This window comes from Cavia porcellus, unplaced genomic scaffold (genome assembly GCF_034190915.1).
Source record: "Cavia porcellus strain 051 isolate PalLab524CR breed Dunkin Hartley unplaced genomic scaffold, mCavPor4.1 scaffold_8, whole genome shotgun sequence".
In the NCBI taxonomy this organism is placed as follows: Eukaryota; Metazoa; Chordata; class Mammalia; order Rodentia; family Caviidae; genus Cavia; species Cavia porcellus.
In genome coordinates, this window is record NW_026947491.1 from 25,463,573 (window position 1) to 25,489,809 (window position 26,237).

The following is a 26,237-nucleotide window of genomic DNA, read 5'->3' on the forward strand; positions in this document are numbered from 1 at the left end:
GGTTTTTTTTTTAGGCATGTAGTGTTGCTATTAGAATGTGTTATAGGGAACTTTTTTCATTGTAGTTGTTGTTCTATGAGTCTTATTTCCTTGTGTGTTGAATTCTTTCCTCATACTTGGAAAGTTTTCTACTATGATTTCTATAAACAAAGGTATTATTCCATGTGTGCTGTTTTCTGGCTTCTCTTTAACTCCAATTAACCTTAGGCTGGTCTTTTTTAGTGTCTTTTTTAGTAGCTATTGGATAAATTTTTCTTGTTCACATATCTTTTTTGAGGCTTCTTTGAGTAATTTGTCATAATTTACCATTTTGTCCTTGATTATAGAAACTATATTAACATCATTCATTTCTGCAATTTATGAATTCTGTATAATTTTTTTATATCTAGTATATCTAGACTTTTTTAAGATTCTATATCTTTGGTAAATTTGTCATTCATGTTTGGAACCATTTTTGTCAACTCTTCCAAGGTTTCATTTATTTTCCCAAAGTCTACACTGGTCATTTTGTATAATTCCATCAATTTTTGGGTCATGCCCTATTTGAACTCACCAAGTTTCTTTAACTCTTCGGTTTGTAAAGCTCTGCTACCTGAGGTTTGCTTTCCTTTCAGTGGTTGCTCCCTGCATGTCTTAAGGAAGGTGGGAGACATTAGGAGTCTTTTTTGCCTTGTTTTCCCATGTCCCTATGTGTATAGTACCCCCAACACTTTCTTTTTTGGTGCCCAAAGTTGAAGTCAAGTAGGGTAAGGAGAGCTTGTAATTGATATGATCTTTTTGTAAAATACTGCCTTCTTGTGATGTTTTCAACTTTATTTTCCCAAGGACAATATATACCCCTTCAGGCACTTAATATAAGTGATTTTGACTCTTACCTGTGTTGTGAGGAAGCAATTACTTGTGGTTATAACAGCATCACAGATCCTTCGCTTCTATGTGGTAGACGTTGCATTTATACTTTCACCCTTACGAGTACTCTTTGCAGCCTACTTTCAGTGTGGATGAAGAAGTGGAAGGATGGGTAAAAGAGGAATCTAGGTCAGGAGGGGGAGAGCAGATAGGAGGAATGGCACTAGGTGGAAAATAAATTAGATATGGGATTGGACTCTGTCGGAGGTCTTGTAGTTGGGTTGAAGGGCTGGAGCTGAGAGTTTTAAGATATTTGCCGGAAGAAGACAGGATGCAGCAGGAAGAAGGTGCACTTTGGACTGAGGAAAGGTTTGAGGTTGTCAGAACCTGTTGATACACATGTGCACCTAGAAAGTGGAAAAGAGACAAGAAATGACCAGGGGCCACGTGAGATACGGAATGCCAAATGAATGGAACAGAGAAGCAGAGGGCCAATTCAAGAGAAGACAGGACTGACAGCAGAATATGGTGAACTAACACTTTCAGAGAAATACTTTAAAAACTGGGAGAAATAAGAAAGTAGTATTGCTATGGAAACGAGTTGAAAACAAGGAGACAATGATGAGAAAGAGAAGAGAAAATAAACACCATTAAATCAAAGCAAAAAAAAACCCTTGTATATTATATTATACATATTGGAAAAATATTTATATATACCTACACGTGTGTATATATCTCAAACACGCAACAAGAGACTGTACCTGTGAGTCACATGGGACCACTTAGCCAAAAAGCTGGAGAGTTTCCAGCTCCCTTCTTGATTTGCTTGCAGTCCAACTGCAGGCAGCCATGCCAACTCACCGCTTTTCTCTTGCACTCAAAACTCCAACAAACACAGCCGGGAGCATCCTCCTCTCTGCAGAGGCAGGGACCAGGCTGTGCCGCTTGGCTGCTCAGGACTCCCTGCACCGGTACCAGCCCACAGCGGGAGGTCCTGGGCGTTCCAATCCGGCACTTGCAGCCCCTGCGCTCTGGGGTGGGAGAGTCTGCTTGGGCATGTACCTGGGTCCTGTTGGTCTGGGTTCCCATCCTCAGCATGCCAAGGTGCTACTTGGAGCAGAGGTGACGGAGAAGAGTCCGGTCCTGCCGCACTCCCACTTCTGGGTTCTGGGTATCAGGCTCTCCCTGAGGCTTGCAGTGCCGCTGTGGCCCCCTCGCCCTGCTCCCCCTCCGCAGTGCTCCGGATGCTAGCATCAATGTGCGATGTGCATGGAGCATCTTTCCCGCTAACGCTCTGATTCACAGCGAAGACCCTGCCCCAGGGCCCACTGGGTCTCTGGAAATCCTCTCTGAACTCTGGCCTAAAGCCTCTCTCAGAAGCCACACTGTTTTGTGTTTTGTTTTGTTTTGTTTTGTTTTGTTTTTGAGACAGAGTCTTGCTGCTCAGGCTTGCTTTGAAACCATAGTTTTAGCTAGCATCTATGATTATGGATGCCAGTGAGATCCACTTTAAGATACTCTATCCCATCCAATATCTCTGTTTGTCTGCAGGAAAGGGATGGAATTCGTTTAATGTATGAAACCCATGGACATAAATCCAAACATCTAATGTTGGTAGAGAGTAAAGGCAGGCAGTTTACCTCTCCTGCAGGATTTTCAGAGCCCCCTAACTCTCTCTCCTTTTCCTGTCATGTGGTTAACAGTATCTTTATACATTCTACTGGTAAACCATGGTACCAAACTGAAAGCACTGCAGAGCAGCGCGGCACTATGCCTTGTTGGAAGACAGGCTTTGACTTTAAGAACCCTTTTGTAAGGATGACCAAGACTTGGCTTGTATGTCTGCTCTACTCCTCTCTAACCAGAGTGACAGTGTGAGCATTGGCTCAGTGCAAAGATTCCCCGCAGTGCCAAGTCTCTGAATGACAATCCGTTTTAACAGCATGTCTGGACATTATTGCTGATTCATTTGATTTTGCATTCAAAATAAAACTCACTTTCATTACTAGTACTAATCAAAATGCTTCAGTAAGGGTCACTAGCAGCATCATGGCAGGGGAACATCCTTGGCCTCAAGTGAACTCACACAGTGGTGACAGCTGGGTGAATGAACATGAATCTCCCACTGTTACTTCCATTAATGTTTTCACTAAAAGATTTCAATCTTTTGCATATGGTGTTATACATGGTTTACCAGATTTATATCTGTAGTTCAAGAAATTTAACACTTTTTGACAATATAAATGGGACTTTCATGATGAAAAATTTTCTACTGGTGATAATGCATAGAACTGCAATTGACTTGTATATTTGTATGTTAACCTTATATCCAACATCCTTGATAACTATTATAAGCTGGTGTCCTTAATCTGAAAATTTGAAATCTGAAAGGCTCCAAAATCTAAAATAGTTTGAGTGCTGATATGAGTTCATGACTTTGATGACCTAATGTACTTTGTTTCATGCACAAAATTATAAAAAAGAATAGTATGGTATAAAATTACCTTTAGACTATGTGTATAAAATATGTAAGAAATATAAATTTCATATTTAAACTTAAGCTCCACCCAGAAACATCTCTTTACATATATATAGACAGAATATCTCTCCAAAATCTCAAAAACCCAAGATCCAAAACACTTCTTCCCAAGCATTTTAAGATAAAGGATACTCAACCTGAATTTCTAGTAGTTGAACATAATTTCCTTTAAGTTTTCTATGTAAACAGTTAATCAATATAAATAGTTACTCCTATCTTACCATACACTGAGTTGTTGTTGCTGTTGAACTTTTAATACAATGTTGAATAGAAGTGGTAGTTGTGGGTATTATTATTATTATTATTGGTACCAGGAATCAAACTCAGGATCTCACACTTGCCATGATACTGAACTATATCTCTGGCCATAGTGGACATTATTGTTGTGTTGCTAATTTTAAACAAAAGACTGCAAATGTTCCCCTATTTATGAATATGAAGCTATCTGCCATCCTAAAGATAAACCCACCAGTTCACAGTATGCTCTTTTTCATAATCTGTTGGATTCACTTGGTTAATAATTTGGTATTATTTCTTGAGTAAAATAAGTTTACACTTTTGTGTCTTGACTAATTTTGGCTTTAGTATATCAACTTTAGAGAATGGATTGAAGTATATTTCTTTTTTCTCCTATTCTTTATTAAGTCTTTGTATAAGATCAGAGTAGTCTATTCTTTGAAAGTTTGGTAAAATCACCTGTAAATTATTTGGATTTGTGATTTTATTGTGAGCATTTTTGTTGTTGTTGTTGTTTGGCACCAGGGATTCAACTCATGACTTCACACTTGCCAGAAAGCACTTGTGCTGCTGAGCTAAATCCCTGGCCCTATTGTGGGAAGATTCTTACAGCTTCAATTTCTTTAACACTTATAGGATTTTGCAAGCATTCAGTTTCTGCATTATCATTGTTAAGTATTTGTCTTTTAGTCCATTTTAAAATGTGAGTTCAAGTCCATTTTGGGCTAATAACTTACCTAATAAGTGAGACTCTTACCTCAAAAAACAAAAACAAAACAAAGAAGAAAGGAGAAAAAATAGAAAAAGAAAGAAACAAGGAAAGGAGAAAAGAGAAAAAGAGTTCAGCCTTAAAGCTTAACTGTTAAGAAATTCCCAATGATTCCCAATGATACAACCCTGGAAGTGTAGCCCCTAGCCTCTGTCTTGGGTCTTTCTGAATACACTAGGTAACACTGGAATTGAATGATCAGTTATGTTCAGTTTCTGTATTTGATGAAATTTTTCCCATGAATTTATTAGATAGTAACTGTTTCAATAAAAAGATTTCTTAGCTCCTTTCCATCATTTGGCTTGCATAAAAATCTGCCCAGCATAGGAATCACCAAATTCTTCTCAGAAGTTGACTCTGAACTCTATGCATCAGATCCTTGGTCTCCATTACTTTGACCCATGACAGGTGTCTTCCAGTGTGCAGGACTTCAATGACCTGAAGCTAAGCTCTTTTTCTTATTTCTCAGGATTACACGTTTTGGAAACCTTTGAAAAGGTCCCATTTGAGAAAGCTTTCAGGAGACCAAAGGCTAACTTCACAACCACCAGCTTCACAAACCACTACTGGAACGCAGTCAGCCACCGGGCCCCTGCCGTCATCTACGACATCTACCTGCGGCTTACTGGGAGAAAGCCCAGGTGAGGGGCTGGGCACCACCCTCAAGGGTGCCACTAACCTGGGAGTCCAGGGCCCGCATCTGCAGTCCTCCCTCCTGCCGAGGGTCATAGGAGATACCAGAGTGCCACACACGCACGTGTGCGCGCATAGACACACACACATACACACACACACACACACACACACACACACACACACACACACACAGAGTCATTGAGTCAAAAGCAGTACAAGAAGCCAGGTATGAATGAAGGCACATACTTGTAATTCCAAAACTCTGACATGCTGAGATAAGTGAATAGCAAGTTCAAGCCCAGGCTGGGCAGTTTAGCAATTTAGTGAATTGCTACTTCAAAATAGATAAGTAAAACATCAACAACAATATAATGGCTGGGGATGTAGCTCTGTGTGAAGACTCTGGTTCCATTCCCAGTACGGGGCAGGTGAGAAACCATAACTCACTGCTATATTAAAAATCCTCCAATGTAATCTTTAAAAGTAACATTAAGGAACTTGCCTGATGTATTCAGCAAATAATCATACATTTAAAAAGAAAAGCAACTGGGACCTTGTCCCTGGGTTTTCCAAATAGTTCATCCTAACCAGAACAGCAGTGGCTCCCTTGAGGAGCGCTCCCTACATGGCCGTCATGGGGAAAGGCCTCTCGCAGTCCCACTGTTGTGCCCACACTCGGGGTGACAAGGCAGGACACAGAAGCTAGGGGATTCGTCCGGAAGGCTTGGTAGAGGTAGAGTGTGGGAAAGCAATCTCAAAGCCAGCATCAGGAGCTAGACTGACTGCACCTAGAGAGACGTGTGATGGTGGATAGACACTGGTGGAAAGGCAGTATTGTCACCCTCAGGTGGTATGTGTGACACAGGGCACATCTTTATCTCTGCCTCATCTGGACAATATTTTGTGTGTCAGAGGTCTCATCCTTATAATTACCAAGGGCAGTTATGTGATCAAGAATCAGCCCATGGCTCCTGTACTGGCCCTCTTGGGACTACAACTTACCCAATTTTCAAAGGCTTTGTTTTGAGCTTGTAAGTCTTCTTAAGTTGGGTAAAGACTATGTGGAAAATATTTGGGGGCTTTCAAAATGTCAGAATCAAAAAGTGGCCTGGGGCTGGGGATTTAGCTCAGTGGCATAAGTGCCTGCCCTGCAAGCAGGCAGTCGTGAGTTCAATACCCGGTACTGATAAAAAAAAAAAAAGACAAAAAAAAAGTGGCCTAAAGAAAGAGTCAGGTTCAGTAAGTAATAAAAAACACAGGAGAGAGAGGTAATAAAAGCAAGTGAGTATTTTGTTTGTGAAAAATGTGTGTTTGTGAGCTATTAAATTTTAATGGGAAATGGGTTGTTTTGTAATATGAACTTTAACAATAATCCTTGTGGAAGAAAAAGCAAAAATCCACCTAATCCGTTTTCCTTTCTGGTGTAGTTATATGCAGTTGTCTAGGTCTTTACATCACAAATGAACATTTATAAGTCTATTCTTACAGTAAGGTAGAGATGTATGTGTTACACATAAATCAGTCATACATAGCCTTTAACTTTCTCACCACTTTCCATGAAACCCTGTCATTCTGCCCAGTTTTCTCCTCCTTCTCCCTCTACAAAAAAACAACAAACAAACAAAAAACCCCAGGCCAATCGCTGTCATCACTCCTGCCCCTGCCCATTTACAAAACATGCTCCTGAATCTGGGGAGGATGCTCAGGACCTAGACTGCCGGTACATAGGTGTTTTGCCCTAAAGAAAAGACTGTCAATTGACATTGTTGTGGGTACAAAATGGTGTATGGTTCCCATCATTGTTACTACTTTCCAAGAATCAATCTTTCATCAGACTTATGAGAAATTAAATCTCATTGTTAGATTTTCATTCCCCTGATTGCTGGAGGAGCTGAACTTTCATTTGTTTATTGGACATTCAAGTTTTCTTTTCTCCTCTGTGAGTTGTCTGCTTCTGTTCTTTGCCTATTTTTTCTAGTGGGATGTCCCTGTTACGAAAACTTTCATGTATGTGTTATGAAGGTATATTTCACATGTTTTCTTCAAGTCTCTTTTTTTATTGTTTAGTTTTGATTATGAGGCCTTTTCTAATACAAGTGTACATGCCTGTCATAGAGTAAGAGCATGAAATTTAGAGTCAGACTTGTTTAGCCGTATGAGCTCTTAAAATTTCTCCATCATTTTAAATTCCAAATTTTTCCTTTGTAGAAAGGGGATAGGCCTTATGTGTATACACATAATGCCTAGACTATATAATCACTATTATTACTAAAGAAGTTTTAAATTGTTATATAGTAAAATGAATCATTCTCTTCTTTTATATAATATATATTTTTTCTGTAAAATATTTTTTCTTTAAAAAATGCCATAAGGTTGATATCGTCCCTTACAGACAGTAACACTGTATAAACATTATTTTTAAAAATTAAATCTGTTGGAGTCACATCAAAGTGCACTAGAGTTGGGACATGAATGAAAATTGAAATCAGAGTTACTAACTCTATTCTGGTCCTTGTATCAAAGAGATTCCCGATGACACAATGGGAATAGTGTCTCACAAGTCATTAGGTGCATGAGCATTAGAATTTAATCAGAATAAGACCAAACCCTCAGAACAGCATCATCAACCATTACTAAGTCGACTGTCGCAATCACTGCTACCAAGTCTGGCTTAGCTAAGACAAAAATCAAGTTTTCTCAATAGTCCAAGATAATTTGTAGCTGAGAGAACTAGGCTGGAACATCAGCTACAGTGACCCTGAACATAATCTTTTGTAAAATGAATACAAATAACTCCTGACTACCTCACAGTTACATTGTGCAGAGCCGAGGCTATACTCATAAGTGAAATAAATCAAACTCACATTTATAAATATTGTCTCCCTCATATAAAAAACTAAAAATAAAAATCTGAAAGAGTAATAAGATCCAAATTATACAATACATATTGTAATAATGAAGGGGAAAGAAAGTGCTCAAAAGGACAAAGAACTGCTTGGATGGGGAAAGGAAAGAGGAAGAAAGGAAAAGACTGTATGTATGTTGGTAAACATATGTAAATATATGTGTATACATATGCTAGATAAATAGCTATCTACTAATCTTAGTTCATCAAAAAGAACAGTTTATGCTGTCATTGTTTGATTGATCATTTTTGTGTCAAGATTTTGTAACCTAAGCAACTAGTTCTGAGATAACAATATGCAATATATTAACTAGTATTAATTCCCTACTTTTTTCTTTTTTGAAATTCTGTATCATTTCTATCCTTTTTTTCTGTTTTGCTTTTTAAAATAAAAAGTTAAAAAAAAAAACATATGAAAGTATCAGTTTATGAACCTGAGCGATTCATAACAGAAGAGCTGGTTCAGTTTCTAACCACTGGATTGGAAGACTTGATCTCTTGTAAGTAATGGAACACAGAGTAAGATTACACAAGACAAGGTGTTTTGAGATCTGTCAAAACTGGTTTGCAATTTTAGCTTTCAACTGGCCTTAAGCTTATGTTAGCCATTAATAAAAATGTAGACAAATATCTACTGACCAGGCTGTTAGGAAAATTAGCAAATAATATTTTTACAAGTATCAGTGGTATAACTAATAGAAGTAGGTTATCAGCAATAAATTTTCTCCTGAAATCTGTATTAGAATTAACAATTGTTTTTGTTCATGGGATAGCAGGATAGTTAACACTTTTGCCAAGTTATGTACTACAGTCTTAGATCCTACTCATTTGGAAAAAAAAAAAAAAACCAAGAATTTATAATAAACACAAATAAGCTTTCCAACTGTCTACCTCAGGATTCAATAAATGAACAGCAGGACTATGAAGTGAATGGTTGGCTGCTTTGAGATGCCATAAAGTCTGTTCCTTTCCTTCCTGTAGAGTGGGTTAGAAACATCATCTTTACACACTGAGCGGGAAGAGGCCTCTAACTGCGTCTGTCTCATCTCTCCTGCAGGGTGACAAAGCTCATGAACCGAATGCTCAGAATGCTCTCCATGCTGGAGTACTTCGTCAACCACAGCTGGGAGTGGAGCACACACAACACAGAGATGCTGATGTCGATGCTGAGTCCTGAGGACCAGAGGGTGAGCACAGCCAGGCTGCCAATGGCAGGAAGCTGTGCTGGTCTAGAATTTGGTTATTTGAGCCATCAGATTGATAAAGGTAGTTCTGGTCATAGAGGCGGGTTTATTTTATCTCACTTTTGCTAGGAAAACCTGGCAGTGCTATCAGTACAGTCACAGGAAACCAGTTCAATGCAGGTAAGAGCCCCCGGTTCTTGGACTTCAGTGAAGTCTGTGCTCTGCTGTTTGTTGGTCACTGTGCTGTCCATATCCAGCCGTGTCATTTCTGCTACCAGCCTTGTACTTCGATGGCTTCCGTGGCACACAGTCTCATTGCCTGCTGCCCCACTGCGTTCTTATGCAATTACAACTGTGGTCCCTCCGCACTGAAGTCAGCCCTGCCCTTGTCCTCTGAAAGGCTGCCCTGTGGCACACATCCTCCCTGCCACCCTGCCCTGTCACGGCTGTCTGTCCCAGTCAGACCGCCTTCCTACATCTCTTCAGTACTTCACACTGTTTCTTAAAATAGACCACCATTTGTCTGACTTTAGCACTGTTTATTTCTTTAGCTTCTGGGTAGTCAAAGGTTAAGCCCTAAAATCTTTCATATCCTAAAATTCACAAACACAGAGAGTTTTATGTGTCTGTTTTGTTCAAGTTCCTGTTCTTCTCCCCTTAGAGTTACATGTGTTAGGCATTCCCTGAGCATGTCCTTACTAACAGACTTTCTTTTTCTTTTTCTTTTTTTTTTTTTTTTTTTTTTTTTTGAGACACCTCTGGCTATGTAGTCCAGGCTTTGAACTTGCAATTCACCACCCTCCTGCCTCAATCTCCTGAGCCCTGACTCTATAGGCATGTGCCACCATGCCTGGCCTGAACTATTTTAACCAAAAATGATTAAAAGTAGAAAAACAGTTAAAGTTTCAGTGGCTACTACATATGCTCTCCATATATTTTAGCAAAAGTAATGGTCTTAAATGTAACTGCCAAACTCTGGTATATTGGGAATTCAGTTTGATTTTCCACATGGAATCAGAGATTTCAAAGTAGAACCTCATTCAAATCTATCTTAAGAATGTGAAACAGTGTAAAAATAAAACCTTTGTTTATATATGCAAATAAATAATACATAGTGATAAATGGAAAATATACCCAAGAAAAATGATAGAAAGAGCTTGGCTTCAACACATCTAAGCTCTGTGGGACTCTCCTGATATTCTAAAACTCACAAAGGTTTCTATACCATGAATTGATATAAACAATAAATGGGTGAAACAAAAATAAAGCACCAAACTGAGGAAAATGCAGACCAGAACATGAAGTCACAGCTAAGAATACAAATGATAGGGCTACATTAGTTCAGAAGCCTGCAAAGTCGCTGTAGTTAAGCATGGCACTTGTTCCTGAGCTTTCTTATGGTGGCAAAGTGAACAGGATGATATAATTACAGAGAAATTACTGCCCAAAAGGAGAAAATGTACTGGTGTTGCAAGAAAAACAAAGCTTCTCTCAGTATTTAACTCCAGTTGAAATGCTCCTGAAGTGCTTCCTCTAAAGGCTGAAAGACATAGTGGGTAATATATCTAAAGCTAATACAGTAACAACTTTTTAAAGTTATTTCTTGTCATGTTGTCCCATGAAAGTTGAAAGGAATAAACAAGCGCAAAAGTGTTAACAAATCAGCAAAGGGCAGTTCAGTAAAGAAGTGCTCATTGAATGCTTCTAATATCAAATAGGGATATTGTATTTGGTTGTTACTGCCTCCCAGGTCTAAAATGGTTCTGTCTGATCAATACATAACATTCTCATTTGCAGATAAGAAAGGCAGAATTAGAGCCCAGAAAACTATTAAATCTTTAAGATGCCAAACATGACATTCTTTACATCTTTACTATTTCCAGCAGATCATAAAGGAAAGATGCACATTACTGAAATATATCCACAAGGTTCTCGGAAGTAGCAAGGCCATTTTAAAGTCAAGAAATTTGACTTTTAGTGATAATTTTGTTTTGACAATTTAAACCTTTTATTTGGTACAAAGCTTCTATCAAAGACTACCTGTCTGAAAAACAGAAAACTAAGTCTAATTTGGTGATATCCATATAAACTTATGTAAAGATCAAATCAGAGAATGTGCTATGTAATTAAAAAGTTCTCAGTTGTTAAAATTAAGAAGCTGGGCTGTAATTCAGTGGTGCAGCACCTGCGTGGCATGCACAGTCTGAGGTTTTTTTTTTCCCTGCACCACAAAAATAAATAAAATAAATGAGATTAATACTAACAGTTAACTTGACTAAAATTTGATAATGAACTCATGCATTCAGCAAATACTTACTGAATGCCTACAGTGTGCCAGTTATTGTTCATGGATCATCATTCATTTGAATTAAGATTTTTTTTACTGTAAGATTAAATCCTTTCTTAAGCCTCAGCTGAAGCTTAATCAGGTTTAACATTTGCTAAGATTTATTAAATATCGAACCATTCTTTTAATGCTGGCAAGTTAATTTTTTTTAATTCTTTCTAAATAAATCAACTAAAAACTTCTCATGCCAAACTCACTGATTGACAAGATTCACTCTGCAACACTACCACAAAGGGGGTGGGAAGACTCTGTGTCCTCTTCTAGTCTTATCTCATCAATGCAGAAATAAAATCGAAAGCAGTTCAGATCTTTGCTTCAGCTCTTCAGTAACAAACCAGAAAATGCATTTGTAATCATGGAAGAGAAAGTTAAAACCTCTCTCCTTACACTAGAGGCAACCCTTCCTCGGCCCTCTGAGGACCTCTGTCATGTACTACTTGAGGCGCAAATCCCTCCCCAAGCCCTGGAGACTCGGGAGTCTCCAAAGTTTGCACTTCACTACAGAATGAGGTGTTGTGGGCAGAAGAGAGGACAGTAGGCTTGGGGAAGGCACTAAAATTTAAGGGAAAAGGCAAAGATGCTTAATTCACTTTGGTCACTAACCTACTATTCTGTCACTATTTTAAAAACAATTGTTCCTCAGGTACTTGAGAATATATACCAAGCCAATTGCAAACACTCACCAAACGAAGTAATACCAGTTCCCTTATATTTTCCTTGGACTTCCCAAAGCCCCTGGTTGCTGCTTGACTCATGTTTAAATGTTTGTATGCAAAGCACAGTGCATATTATCAACACTTCTGAAATGTCAGCACCAACGACCTCTGCTTTAGCAGCATCCAACTTAGGTTTCCCAAGCCGAACGTCCCAGATTTACGTAAAGTTTCCCCGGGTGGGCACGGTGGCAGACCCGTGGGACCGCGCCAGCAGCTCACTGTCTTCCCTCACAGATGTTCAACTTCGACGTGCGCCAGCTCAACTGGCTGGAGTACATCGAGAACTACGTGCTGGGAGTGAAGAAGTACTTGCTGAAAGAGGACATGGCAGGGATCCCGGAAGCCAGGCAACACTTGAAAAGGTAAGCTCGGTTATACTTAGCGAAACTATTGTGACTCAGCGTTCACAGCAGGCTTGACACGAGCAGGGGAGGGGCGCTGAACTCCTGGGTTCTCACTGCAGCCCTGTCCTCTGTGCTGTCCTAGAACACACTGCGTCATGTATACTTCCCCGCTCCAGAGGCAAGTATTGGTTTTGGTGTGGCATTTTTATCACACGAGTCTCAAAGACAAGCAAGGAACTTGTCCATGATAATACAGTCAGGAAGAAGCCAGTTTTGAACACAAATTTCTGTTTTACTGCCACTCTACTATGATGCAGTGTGAAGACTACACAAGGACAGGAACCTGATCATGCTGGTGTGGGGTGTCATTAACCCTGCTTCATTCTCATAACTTTGAGGGATGAAGAATTACAGCATGCAGGTAGCAATTCTGGTATAAGAGAAGTCTGTAGTGCAGAGATAAGCATGGAAAAGCATATTGCAAACAGGACTGAAAAGCAGGCGAAAAACTTCAGAATTCACTCTAATGAACAACCAGCAGCAAAATCCATAATGTGGTATTGAGAGTGAAGTGTATGTTTGAAGCAGTTGTGCTAAGTTTCAACAGAAGCAGATAAGGGAAAAACTGGAAAAGATGGTGGAAATCTAATTATTCAAAGGATTGTTGTGGAAATACGGAAACTGAAAAGGCCATCAAGTCAGCAGACACTCAGTATCTAACTTGTTTCTGTCTGTCCCCAGGCTCCGAAACATTCACTACCTCTTTAATGTCGCCCTCTTTCTCATCATCTGGCGCCTGCTCATTGCACGATGGCAGATGGCACGGAACATCTGGTTCTTCATTGTTACCTACTGCTTCAAGTTCCTGTCCTACTTCCGGGCATCCAGCACACTTAAGTTCTAAGAACGTGCAGCAGTCAGCTTCACTGGCACCCTTCCATACCTCTAGAACAGTAAGCTGTGGTTCTCACGACTGGGAAGTAATGAGTGTGCCCATGCTCTCCAGTGGCAAACATGACTGTGTATTCAGCCCTGTTTCCTAACGGTACATTCTTTTTATTTCAGCAAGAGAACGTACGTCATAAGCCCACCTATAGCTGTATGTATTTTATGAAAAAGTCACTTCCAGATGGTTTTCTGATACTCTATGCTCCTGCACATTAAACATCAAAGTGCTACCGTTGTTCTACATTTAGCTTTTAAGACAGTTAATTCAACACAATAAATATGGAGAAACACAGGGTAAAAGCCAAAAGCTTTAAGACAAAAGGCAGAACGTTTGAGCCCTAGAAATCAAGGTAAGAATAGGGCTCTAAACATCCTCATAGAAGCTGTGAAACACCACTGCCATGGGAAATGTCTAAATCTTGGCGGGGAGGGGGCGACACTAGAAACATTAATTACGGTTTTACCATTTTTATATATGCTTCAGTCTAGAAATTAGTATAAATAATACACATAGTATGAGAACTTAAACATTTATATTAGGGACTCTAGTCTTCTCACAGTGGAAGTTTTATTCTACATCTTTTTAATCAGTAGTTTTCCTGATCTTTATTTCTTGGAGACAGGGTCTTGCAAGATCTCAGGTTGGTCTTGAACTCAAGAATTCTCCTGTCTCAGCTTCCCAAGTTTTGGGATTACAGCCATGTATCATCATACCTGGCTTTCCTGATAATCTTGAGTTATCTTCTTACTCACTGAAGTTTTTCGAAGCCTTTATATTTAAGGTTATTTTACTGGGGCCTCAGCTGGTGTGGCTAACTGGAGAGGGAAAAGCTCTCATAGATCAGAATTATAAAAATCTAGGCACCTAATCTTTCTCATTAAAGAAAGCAAAATTTGAGATAAAAACTTAAAATTCTAATTTTAGTGTTTCATAAAGTGGACAAGATCACAGGAGGTAAGAGTTCTGACCATTCTAACTCTATGTTAACCGTACAATACAGTGTACCATAGAGAAGCAGAGGCTTATTTTGCTTAAAATGTTTTCCATATATTACATAGTAAAAACGTTATATTTTCAGATTTCTGTACTAATAATTGTTATTCCCACTTTCCTCATCTTTTGAGATCAGTGCATGTTAGGTTTTTTTGGTTTTTTTTTTTGCTAACATGTACTATTACTCAAATATAGCATCTGGGACCCAACTAACTAAAAAGTAATCATTATATAACCAGTTGAAAACTACACAGGTTTAAAATGTTAACACAGAATAAAATGTTTCTGCTCACTTTTTAGAATAACTGATATTCAAGAAGTGCACAAATTCCTACAGGCAGTAGAGTATTTGAGACCTTCCTGGGTTACATGGAGGCATTTTGGGGAAACCCTTCTGCAGTGACTTTTCCACATAATCTAAGATCTGGGGACCACTGTCCATGGCAGAAAACTCCGCTCTGAGCAAGCACTGCTGTTGTGTACTTTGAGATGCCTGCATAATACTTCTGAGACACAGCAGTTAAAATAAAAATTATGGGGATAAAATTATGAAATCAGTATTCAATGGAATTGGATAAAAATGGTTCTAAGAATTGACTATCTTTTAATTACTGTAAGTTTGATCACTTCATTAACTCCACTGATCACATTTTGACTCTGGACTAAATAAACTTTGAATCAGAAAACACTCTTCCTCAGTGTTGTCTTTTAACAGCTGACTACTGCAGATCTCCCCAGACACCTCTCACCAGGAGAAAGGAAAAGTCTTTTGAAGAACTCTTCAACCATATCAAAACACAGGAATAACTCAGATGAACATAAACATACAGACACATACTGCTTCGCTATTTTCTGACACCATCATTATAGCAAAGGAAGTCCCTAGCAATTAATTACAGAATGTTACTTGAATGCTTAACATATACTACTCCTTTGGAGAAGAGATGAAGAGTACAAGGAATCAGCACCTATGTTTTTAAAAAAGATCTTGTAACACCCATCTTCTACACTCACATTTGATACAGTACCAAATATTATAGACAGTCACTGCTTAACACTATTAACACTGGAAAAAACTGGGGCAGATGGGCAACCATCAGAAAAACGCTTCTCTTACAATAACCTGCTATCACCTCCAATTAACATTCTTTTACATCTTTAGAATCTTGAAATAGACAAGCCTAACATCCACATAATCCATCTCACAACATATATAAAAATCAGCCAACAGTTGGCAAAAACATCATGGCTACTTTTTCAGAATTTCTCTTCTATTGTCTGGGAATCCAAGTGTGTGTAAGAAGCAAAAGAATGGAAAAATGCTTGGAGTACTTTCAAAAATGGTTATAAAAACTGACACTAGAAATTGCTGGTTATAAGGTAAGAGAGTGATACTGTAATCCCGTGTAGTGCAGCTATTACTATAGCAAAAGACATTAGGTGAAATTCAGTTTAAATAGGCAGAAATGTCCTTCTGATGATACTGGAACATTTTAAGTGTGTAGGGATTTTATTAACCTATACTTAGGTTAATAGGGATTTTATTTGAAATATTGATTGTAACCAGAACTGAGTATGGGTGGAGAGTAGGGAAACCTATGTCAATTTTAGAAAAATACAGAAATAAAAGCTTAGCCTGCGGGTATTCTCAGGGACTTAGGTTTGACAAAACAAACAAACAAAAAAGGTAAATATGAACAACAAAGTGGTTTGTATAATGGCCTGATAAAAAAGGAAGAATTTAGTTATACTTACTCAAACTACTGCTCTCCTAAACAGCTTTCCTTAGTATTTTTTCCCACGCCTTCTCATTAAGGCCTGAGTGGGCTTACATTCAAATTATTATATAAGATCACATAAATGAGCTACAATATCTGAAAGTTTTAGCTTTTTGTTAAACATCCAATATTAGGAATTTTGAAAACAAAACTAAATGCTTTACTAATTGTAGTCTTTATATTCAACTCTGTAAACAGGTTTATAGGCACACGAGTCAACTGTTCAATTTTCTGCTTTCACCTTTAAGTACAAAATCCAATCCCAGAGCGTTTTAGCTCTATTTGAAGGAAAAGCAAACTTAAGTGATATTTAAAGATTCATATAGTTTTCCTCGAGAAAAAAATTTAAGAGGAACTGAGGTTGCTTTGGAGTAACATGATCTTAATTTTCTACCAGTATGAAAAAACTAAGAAAAACATTTTATAATTTGTCATTTTATTTAGAATTCAAATATTTTTGAGACAATTTTTTTTTATGTTTTTCCTCCTTAAAAAGCTACAAAAAGGAAAAAGAGAATCCAAATAAATCAGTTTTCTACTCTTAAAATAATGCAAAACTGCCAGGCACGGTGGCACATACCTATAATCCTAGCACTTGGAAGTCTGGGGCAGGATTGTTGCACGTCAGAGACCAGCCTGAACTGCATAGACACCCTTTCTCAAAAAGATCCAAAAAAAAAAAAAAAGCAAGTTGATTTTGTCACTCAAATATTTCAGAAAGGAGGAAAAACTATATTTTGATCCTAACATAATACAAGAGTACAGAAAACTGATCCAAGGTTTCTACCACAAGCAGTACACAAGTGGTCTGCTGCCATATTTACTCTGAAGGTGTCATAGTTGGCTTGCCAAACATTTGCTAGAGCTCAGAATAGAAGGAAAAGTATAGGTTACTAACCCATAACATTAAAAAGATAAAATACAACGTAGTATACTTGTGCTATTAAAATATTAGCTCATAATTTCTTTACAAATTGAATAGTGATTCCATTAAAGATTAGAAATTTGGATACTAATTACAAAAATGCGAATTTGTTAAAAAAAAGTGAAAAAAGGTATATATTATGTAAACTGAGAATCTTAATACTGAGCTAAACTTTTCCTAAAAGGTAGTATGAAGTGTACAAACACTGCAGCAGTGAATTACTCTCCTCAAAGACTTATTATCTTCTGTATAGGCCAATGTATAACAGTTCAAAATACACTGCAAATTCGAGGTCTTTAAAATATGTAGGCTTTTCAGGTATGTAGGCTGGAGCATATACATAACAGACATTATGAATACCCTAATGAAAAGGACACTTGTACAGATCTAGCTGGAGAGCCAGCCCCTCAGGGTGAATAGGTCCATTAAGTGCGTTTGAAAATGGAAAAGAAATACTTGGGAGGCTAAAAATTCCTAGCAAACTCTACGATGTGATTCTATTTCATCCTGCATAGTTTTAATTCTTTCAGTGCCAAAGCTAGGACCTTACAAACTTCAGGTTTTCAAATACAAGTTTTTTTAATATTTGACACAGAAGTTAATGGCAAAGCAGGACCTTACTTTAAAGAAATACCCTTACAGTTAGATTTAATGGGCTAAATATTAAAAATGTAACATAGCATTTATGAAAATTAAAAACCAAGTATAAAATAATTATTTTTAATACTTGTTATAATTCTGAAAGTAATCTTAAATTTCAATAAAAAACCCAAATGATTGAATTTGAGTCCCAGCATTCAGTCTGAAGTAGCTAAGATACTAGTAATTCTTTTTAATTAAAATTCCTAGAGAAATGTTTTATTTGTTCCTATCCCAACTTTGCTGGAAATAATATTTGAAAACCATCCAGAAATGGCTTAGTAACTGGAATTTCCTACATTAGAAAAATCTTTGGAAACATGTTGTATCACCTTATGGTTCTCATGATACTGCACATTCTAAACAAGGATGTGTCTGTTTTATGCAAAATGTCATTTTACCTAAGTCTCATTGCAAAGCAGTTTGTTATGAACTCTTGTCACCAGTACTGTCTTGTTAAAAATCTTTTAAATATCAAAACTTCATTTAAAAACTGTAAATTATGATATGCCATTCTCTAAGCTATTTCTCCCCCAGTGATGGGCACTGAAACCATGGCTCAAATCTTTTTTTTTTTTTTCTTTCTTGAGACAGGGTCTAAGTTGTCCAGGGTAAGCTCAAATTCTGATCCTCCTGCCTCACCCTCACAGTGCTGGAATTATAGGTCTATGTCATTAGACTTGATTCTAAAACTACCATTTCAAATCTAGTTGTTTGGTGTTATTTGCTAAGAACTAAATACTGATCTTTTAGTTTCATTACCTATATGGATCTTTGATTCCTTATTTCCCTAAATGACTGAAACTGTGGGGATTGACTGGTGATTAGTCTACTGTAAGTGTAACAAATGAAAACTGATATTGGCATACGTATTACAAATATAGTTTTTAATGGCAGTTTCCTCTCATTATTTTAATCTTTTATAGTTTGCAATTTAAACCCATCCCTTAAACAGTATTGAAACAACACAACCTAATATAATTCACCGATCACATTGAGCATCCTGAATGCAATGACCCTTTCATAATTTAGCTTCCTAGTTTAACGGACACTGTAATATGGCACCTGTCAGATATGACATTTTTTTACACTTAACATTTGGCTCACATTTTTATATCATTTAAAGTTACCCTGTTCCCACTCATCACATGTATAAAATATTCTTTCTCTTTATGTTTTAAAAACTAGTCATTTCTTTCTATCAGAATGGATCTTTTCATTACTAATCCTATGATCCTCAATATCAATAACATAGTGACAAGATGAGGATACTTAAGTCTGTTTTAGAAATGTGCTTTCTTCTCCTCCCTAGTCTTCACTACATACCCTGTAAGCAATACGTCTGTTACATATTATAGCACTTACACACTGTCCCTGGGAAAGCCTTGAACAATTAGCCAGTATCCTGAGTTGAAAAAAATTATTTCCCTTCCCAACAGCGAAGTACTGGATAAATGGTCTTGTCAATATGGCTTAACATCGATATGGCTATAACACAAGGACTAGTCCCTGTTTTCCTTTATTAACAACGTGACCTCATCACAGGTTTTTAAAATCTAGACTAGTTTTCCATGTTTTACATATTTTATTCTTACACCATATCTTTTAAAAACAGAAGGACGCAAACATGTGCACTTCTCAGTGCTCTTTCCTTTATAAGTGGGCTCCCCGCCTTCCTTCAGTTTTCCACCACGAAGCAGCAGGGTCTGACTCTGACAGTCCAATTGCTGGGGAAGCAGCAGGAGCCTTCTTGGAACAGCACTCCAGATGGGCTTATCACTACAAACGCCATAACTTCCTCTAGAACTTTTGTAACAGACACAGCATTTACAAGGTTTCTAGTTCGGATTTTTTTTTTCCTTTTTTTTTTTTTTAAAATAAGTGTGTTTTCCAGGTTCTCATTCATATTTTTCCTTTGAATATATTGCACAATTATTTTATTATTAAAAAAGATTTTGTGTCTCAGGCAAAAAGTTTCTCTCCACTCAGGAGGTACTAATGTGTACTGTTTTCTAAAAGAGGTAAGTGGTTGTCTGTGTGCCCATCCTCACAGGGGACCTGGAAGGGAAAAAGCCAAGTCTTAGTTTTATTCTTCACAGTTTCCTTTAAACAAAAGATTATATTTAGGGAAATTCTTTTTGGTCACAAAAAGCAACTATTTAGATCTAATAATACTCTTACTTAAGAGATCAGTACCATATACAATATAACTTACAGAATGTACAGGTTTATAGGCTCCAAGTCTGAAACGACAGCAAATTATTTCTACTATAAATTTTCCAATTCCATGTAACATGCCTGTAATAAACAATAAGGTTATGCTTTTAATTATTTTTGAAATTGTTACATAAAAATAAAAAAAACCCAATGAACTACAAAGACTATGGAAGAAAGCAACGTAGTTTTGCATTAACAACTTCCAATAATCAAAATAATTAAAATAGGAACCAAAGATAAAAAGTAAAATTTGAACTATCTAAAACTTACAAGTATGCAGAAAATTCCTAGGAATTTACAACTGTTTCTTTTCTGCCCTTAACTCAAACTTTCATGATTACAGTGCTTCAAATAATTTTTGAGAGAATTCCAGAGTCTTGGTCAGAAAGTCAAAACCATTGAAAAATCTAGTTTCACTCACTGCATGTAAGTCATGATGTTAACAGTATACAACTAAAACCACCTTTAAAGGAAAATTTACACTTTAAAGTAAGAAAATAATTTGACATGAGAAAATTTCAGAAGAGATGACATCCAAGGTTACTTTCAAGTAAATGACAGACCCTGTACTCAATTCGAAGTTTTTCTTTCTGTTCACTCAGGACATTTATTTGTAGCTCAGCAAATAATTTCTCTCAAATCACTTAATATTTTAAGATTAGTTATATTTATGTGCATGTTTTTGGTCTCTTTAAGCAGAAACATCCTAAGTGTAATAAACACTTTTAGAAAATAGACAAGGAAATAAATGTTAACCTGTTGTAGAGAAGATTCCTCCAACAATACCACAGAGTCTTACAAAAAACTGCCAGAATGGCATGTGTTCCTCAGTCACTGTCACCATAAGAGAACTGAGGTCGTACTTCATAAATATCCCCGAGACCCCATGGCTGCCTGCAGCATGGTTGATGATTCGCTCCTAAAAGCAGGGAAACGGCAGAGGAACTGTTTCAGTAATGGGCATCTAGGTAACAAAAGGCTGATAATAACTGACTTTGAGCTCCTGGTCCAGTGAAGGTCAGTCCTTGCTTTCCTTGCTCCCTTATTCTGCAACTTACGAACTCAGTATTCCACTTCTTTTTTAAAAAGTGAAATACAAATTATTTTAGATGTTCTATCTACAAAAATACATCCCTCCAAAGATCAAATGCTCTGGGATTCTACTACATTTTTTCTTTCTATTCTATTTTTGTTATTTTAAAACATAATGTGGAAATAATTTCAGGTCAGGATATAGGAAGCGTCCTCTTATTTGGCGCATCCTTCTACTTCACAGAGCACAGGTTGTCTCTAGTCTTGTCCAACACAAAGAATATCCTCATACACATAATACCTTTGTGTTTTTCTCATTATGAGAAAAGAGTCCCAGAAGAGGGTCTGTGGGTTCAAAAGGTAAAGGCACAGGTCAATCTGAGGATGCTGCTAAACTTCCTTGCACAGAGATTATGGCATTTTGCATTCCCAGAGCAATATGTGTATACCTGTTTTCCCCAAAGCCTTGCCAACTGTATGGTCTTCCAGGTGTTTGTCAAACTTACAGGTGAGAAACACTATCTCTCTACATAATGTTAGTAAGTACAGTACATTCTTACATACATCTTAGCTTTTAAAAAAAAAAATGTACGTGTATGCACATATATCCATTTGAAAAGATAATACTTCACCCATAAAAATAATATCTAATTTCAGAAGAATAGGAAACATTCTACAACTACTGGTCATAGTAGGCTTGCAAAAACATCAAAAGAAAACTATATATAGAAAAGTAAATTTTAAAAAGCACTAAATTTTGCCTTGAAATTCTTCTGGATACCTTTTGAATATTTACCATTCTTAAACATAAAAATAAAAAAATACAACCCCAGAGTAGATACATTTGTGAAATAAAACCATGCCCCTCACTGTCAGCATTATGCACAAAGCCAGCCTCTTATCCTGAGGTTTCTAAACACTCATTAGATGAATACAAAGTATTATGCAGGGAGCAGGCTCTAAATCTGTGGGCTGATATAGAATTACCCACACGTTTTATACCAGTCTGTAACGAAACACATTACAATATTAATATACTTTTAACTGCTCCAGAAACATAAATACCATTTCTTATTTCTAGCTTAAAATAAAAATGCTGATTCATTGCAAAACTTTCACAAATTCTAAAATGGAGAAGGACATCAACTAAAACTCCAATCTTATCTTATACCCAGAAGACTAAAATGCTAAAAGAAACACAAATTTTTACCACTGAAGTTTCAACTTACCCTTTCTGTCACAGAAAACTGATGTGTGTCTGCTGAAATTTTGTATGTATGTAATTTTGTTGGCACAACTGTAATAAAATATTGGAACATCTGGTTGTCTAAAAACAAAAACAAAATGTGTTTTTTTTTCAATCTAATAGCAACAAAACTACCACCAAATATAACTGATTAAATACATTGACTTAATTTTCCAACTGAAATAAAAAACAATTTTAAAAAACCCAATGAAAATAATATTTATACCTGATAAAACAAGTCCACAGCACATGCATGCACATACACAAAATGTTAAACAGACAAATCAGCGACTTAGTAAACAGCCCATATAATCTACTATCACCCCTATAGGAAATATGGAAAAATAAAGGTCCACTTCTCTATGGTACAAAGATCCATAAAAGTAAAATAAAATTACCACAGCATAACCATCACAATTTTTAGGTTTACTATCTTAGGCTATACTAATGAAGTAGCCAGACTTTGAATAAGGAACTGATACTAGAGCAAAAAGATAACTAAACAAATTGGATTACTCAATAATTAGCACATAATCAAAAGGGTCATTTTTGTAGTCATGAGGCTTCTCTAGGTTTAATACAAGCTACAAATAGCAATATATTACCAATGACTAACTTTAGACAAGCAAGAGATCAAATAACATAAAATTTCTTCATTGCCTACGTCTACTGTAAAAACATCAGAATTAGTCTAATTAGGTAAGCAATGGACGTCATTATATTTGAACTAAAAACCCATACTTCACACATGGCACTCGCCACTGAAAAGAAAGTATATGTAAATATAAGAATGTGAAAGTATTTATTGTGGAGTTTTTAAATACTTAAAGGGCTAGCCAGGAAGCTTCTTTATAATAGAAAACCTAGGCCTCTTCCCCGACCCCCTTATCTACTAATCATGAGGCTGCATTTCCACAAAGACCCCAGCTATCTGAATAGAGACCAGCCAAGACTACTGTGTTAAGATCTCGCATACTGTTTAACATGAACCCTATAGCAAATCTTTTACAAAGCAAGCACAAACCTGAAGTAAACAAAATATGCCAGGGATTTAGCTCAGTGTAAGCCCCTGCCTGGCAAGTGTGTGGTCATGAATTAGACCCCTGGTACCAGAAAAATAAACAAACAAAACATCTGTAGCAACTATGGGCTGTGAATGACAGTATTACTATCTGTTCACATTTCTTCCCTCTGTATTTGCCAAGGTTCCTGGATGGTAGAATCTACCTTCCTTTGCAGCGATACAGACCAGAAGGAAACCTGACAAGCCCAGAGACCCTAGACTTAGCTGATAATGAGGCATGTCTCTTAACAGTTCCTCAACTTCTGGTACCTGGAGCTGTATGAAAACAAAGCTTCTGCATTCATAAACAGTTTAAGTTGGAAATTTAAAAGCACACAGGTCTCCAACTGGATGTAGGCAAAGAAAAAGTATTTAATTCTAAGAAAGGTGTGTCTCCAATGCTTTAGCTAGATAGAGCCAAAAGTATATGGAAAAGTAGGTCCACTTTCATAGGATGAAGCCAAGAGCCACAGAGAAGAGAAAGGACTTGTGGGGCCCAGGAGTGCATAAAACAGTGCTCTGCCCAGGAGCAGACAGGACCTCAGCAAGGGACATTTACATCCCTGAGCAGGGAAATGTCACATCTGTCCAGGTGAGAGTTCAAAACTGCTATGATGCTGAATATTTGGTACATATTCTTCCCTGTTTTGAAAGAGAGTATTTAGTATATTTCACAATATATGCTCTTGAAACGTAATGAGTGGGGGGGGGGGCCACAACTGTTTAGCTCATAGGTCTCTAGATTCAAAGCAATCTCATTCAGAATTGATAAAGATCAAGTCTGGTGCCTTGGCTGAAGAAACATCAGGAATAAAATGTATTTTACATGCAGAAGAGAATCATTCTGATCAAGAGTGAAAGATGGGGTAAATTGTGTTATTTGTTCAAAATTTCCCTGCCTTCTTCCTCACTGTCATGGCTCACTACAAGTAGAGACCACTTCTCTGCTCACTTGGTTCAGGTTCCTCTGCTATCTTGCTTTAGGGACTGCCACGTCACGGTTCACCCATACAAACTGCTTGCCCGCTACCATCCACTTAAAAGTAAAGATGTCTTGCACGGTCACTATAGCAAGAGAATGGAAGACACACACTCCTACTACAGCTCACAAAAGAGAAGATAAAGGTGGTCATATTAAGCCTGTAAGGCTGAGGGTTTGCTATACACCACTATTGCAGCAGGACCTGACTCTGGTTTATGAGTGGTCAGTCTGAGACCTTTAGAAGGCTAGATTATCTGATCACCAGAAGTTCATCAAGCTCCAACAATCCCTGACTCAGATGTCAGATTTACCTGTGTTCCATCAGAATACACACATCTACCCACTATAACATGAGGCCTCATCCTTGCTACCTGGCCAGCTGGCAGCATAAAAGGATGTATGTGTGATGCATTATCCAACTGTGGTATGAATGCAGATTATTTCTTTTCATAATAATAATATAAAGCTGCCTACAACACTCTATAGTGACTACTACCTGACTCACTTCTTCACTCAGGTCATCTTTCTCAAGTATACAGCCCTTCCTATTTCCTTTCTCCTATAATAAGCAATCTCCTACATTTTCTTCAGTCACTTGTCCTCACATTTATCATTACCTAGGGTGGAGACAATGTCTCATTCCTTGTTAAAATGTGTATTCACTGAGAAGCAAGAACTATGTCTGTTGCCTTTGAGCACTGGGTACTTGATGGCTCCAACAGAAACTAATAAATAAGGTATTCTTTCAAATAAACAGCTGTTGGACAAATGAACTTTCAAAAAAATCAACTTTATACGTAATGAAATGCATAGATTAAAATGTATGTTTCAAATGTTAACAAATATCTCCATCCATATTATCACAACCAAAGCAAAATACAAGATTTTCAAAACCTCAAAAGATTTCTTCATACCCTTAGCAATTTACCTATTCCACTAACCACTGGATTAGACACTACTCTAACCACTGACCTGCCTTTTAGTACCAAATTACTTTTACTTATACTACAGTTGCACATAGACAGAACCATATAATATATACTTTTTGTGTGTGCTTAGCCTTTTGCTCTAGACAAACCAATTTTTATTTCTATCAATCCAAGATTTCTACCTCTTATCACTACCTTATGTAAAATAGAGGAGGAAAAAATATGACTATGGACAGAAAGCGAGGAACAAACCTCTAACTAAATGCCTAGTAAAAGAAAGCCAAGCCTATTTTGTATCTTATTTAAGATACAAAATTTCCTATTACACATAACACTGTAATTTTCAATTATATGTATTTTTTGACCAGTTCTAATGTTAATATCAACTTAATGTCTTAAACATTCTCACAGATGATATTAGGCAAAATATTGTCATCTTATAATTTGAGGATGGTCTTCAGATTTGCCTTTTGCACACTGTTCTTTTACGCTGAACTACTTAATCTAGTATTTTTATCATGTCACATAAACAGAGCTGAAACTATTAGATGAAAAAGGTTAAAGTATCAAGTATTTATTTTAAAAAAATACAACAGAGTGGTAAAGTATCAACCAGAATTGTACACAGATGGAACAATCAGACAGGGAATGTGAAGGATATAGGAAATCACAATATTGCGCATATAGGGCAAAATGTCAAAGTAATAAATAGTGACCCATGAGGCTCAAACAAGTAAAAAGGGAAAACTGAAACTCTAATAAGCTGTGGTCAGAGGACTGCTCAAGGTTTGTCTAATGTAAAAATCAGGAAAACTCTCTGCTGAAGAGCTCACTAACCACAATGGATAAAAATGCAGCTGCTTTCAGTTCCAAGGGGTAGACTGTTCCAAAGGTTGCAGATCTGCCTACATCTGCACAGCATAAAGGACACTGTAGTTCAAGCAAAGCGCAGTACTTC

General features: G+C 37.2%; 2 protein-coding genes and 1 long non-coding RNA gene across 13 annotated transcripts in view; 2 read left to right on the forward strand and 1 right to left on the reverse strand.

Moving 5' to 3' along the window:
* Far2 (fatty acyl-CoA reductase 2) overlaps positions 1-15,156 on the forward strand; it is a 145,671-nt gene extending 130,515 nt beyond the window's left edge. For 7 of the 8 annotated variants that reach the window (XM_063254479.1, XM_063254485.1, XM_063254486.1 and 4 more), the window contains 4 exons: positions 4,864-5,035; positions 8,993-9,122; positions 12,417-12,544; positions 13,268-15,156. In XM_063254479.1, coding sequence (XP_063110549.1) covers positions 4,864-5,035; positions 8,993-9,122; positions 12,417-12,544; positions 13,268-13,430 — 593 coding nt within the window. In that variant the 3' untranslated portion in view covers positions 13,431-15,156. Of the gene's footprint in view, positions 1-4,863; positions 5,036-8,992; positions 9,123-12,416; positions 12,549-13,267 lie in introns of those variants that run through there. The other variant, XM_063254484.1, reaches the window with a different exon arrangement.
* Positions 9,134-12,036, forward strand: LOC134477269 (uncharacterized). Its single transcript, XR_010049187.1, has 2 exons — positions 9,134-9,299; positions 9,872-12,036. It is a non-coding gene; the product is annotated as an uncharacterized LOC134477269 (long non-coding RNA).
* Positions 15,157-18,676: 3,520 nt separating the features above from the next.
* Positions 18,677-26,237, reverse strand: part of Ergic2 (ERGIC and golgi 2) — a 40,599-nt gene continuing 33,038 nt past the window's right edge. For all 4 annotated transcript variants that reach the window (XM_063254488.1, XM_003466796.5, XM_023563787.2 and 1 more), the window contains 4 exons: positions 22,289-22,386; positions 20,784-20,946; positions 20,026-20,108; positions 18,677-19,868 (listed from right to left, as the gene is read on the reverse strand). In XM_063254488.1, coding sequence (XP_063110558.1) covers positions 19,806-19,868; positions 20,026-20,108; positions 20,784-20,946; positions 22,289-22,386 — 407 coding nt within the window. In that variant the 3' untranslated portion in view covers positions 18,677-19,805. The remainder of the gene's footprint in view (positions 19,869-20,025; positions 20,109-20,783; positions 20,947-22,288; positions 22,387-26,237) is intronic.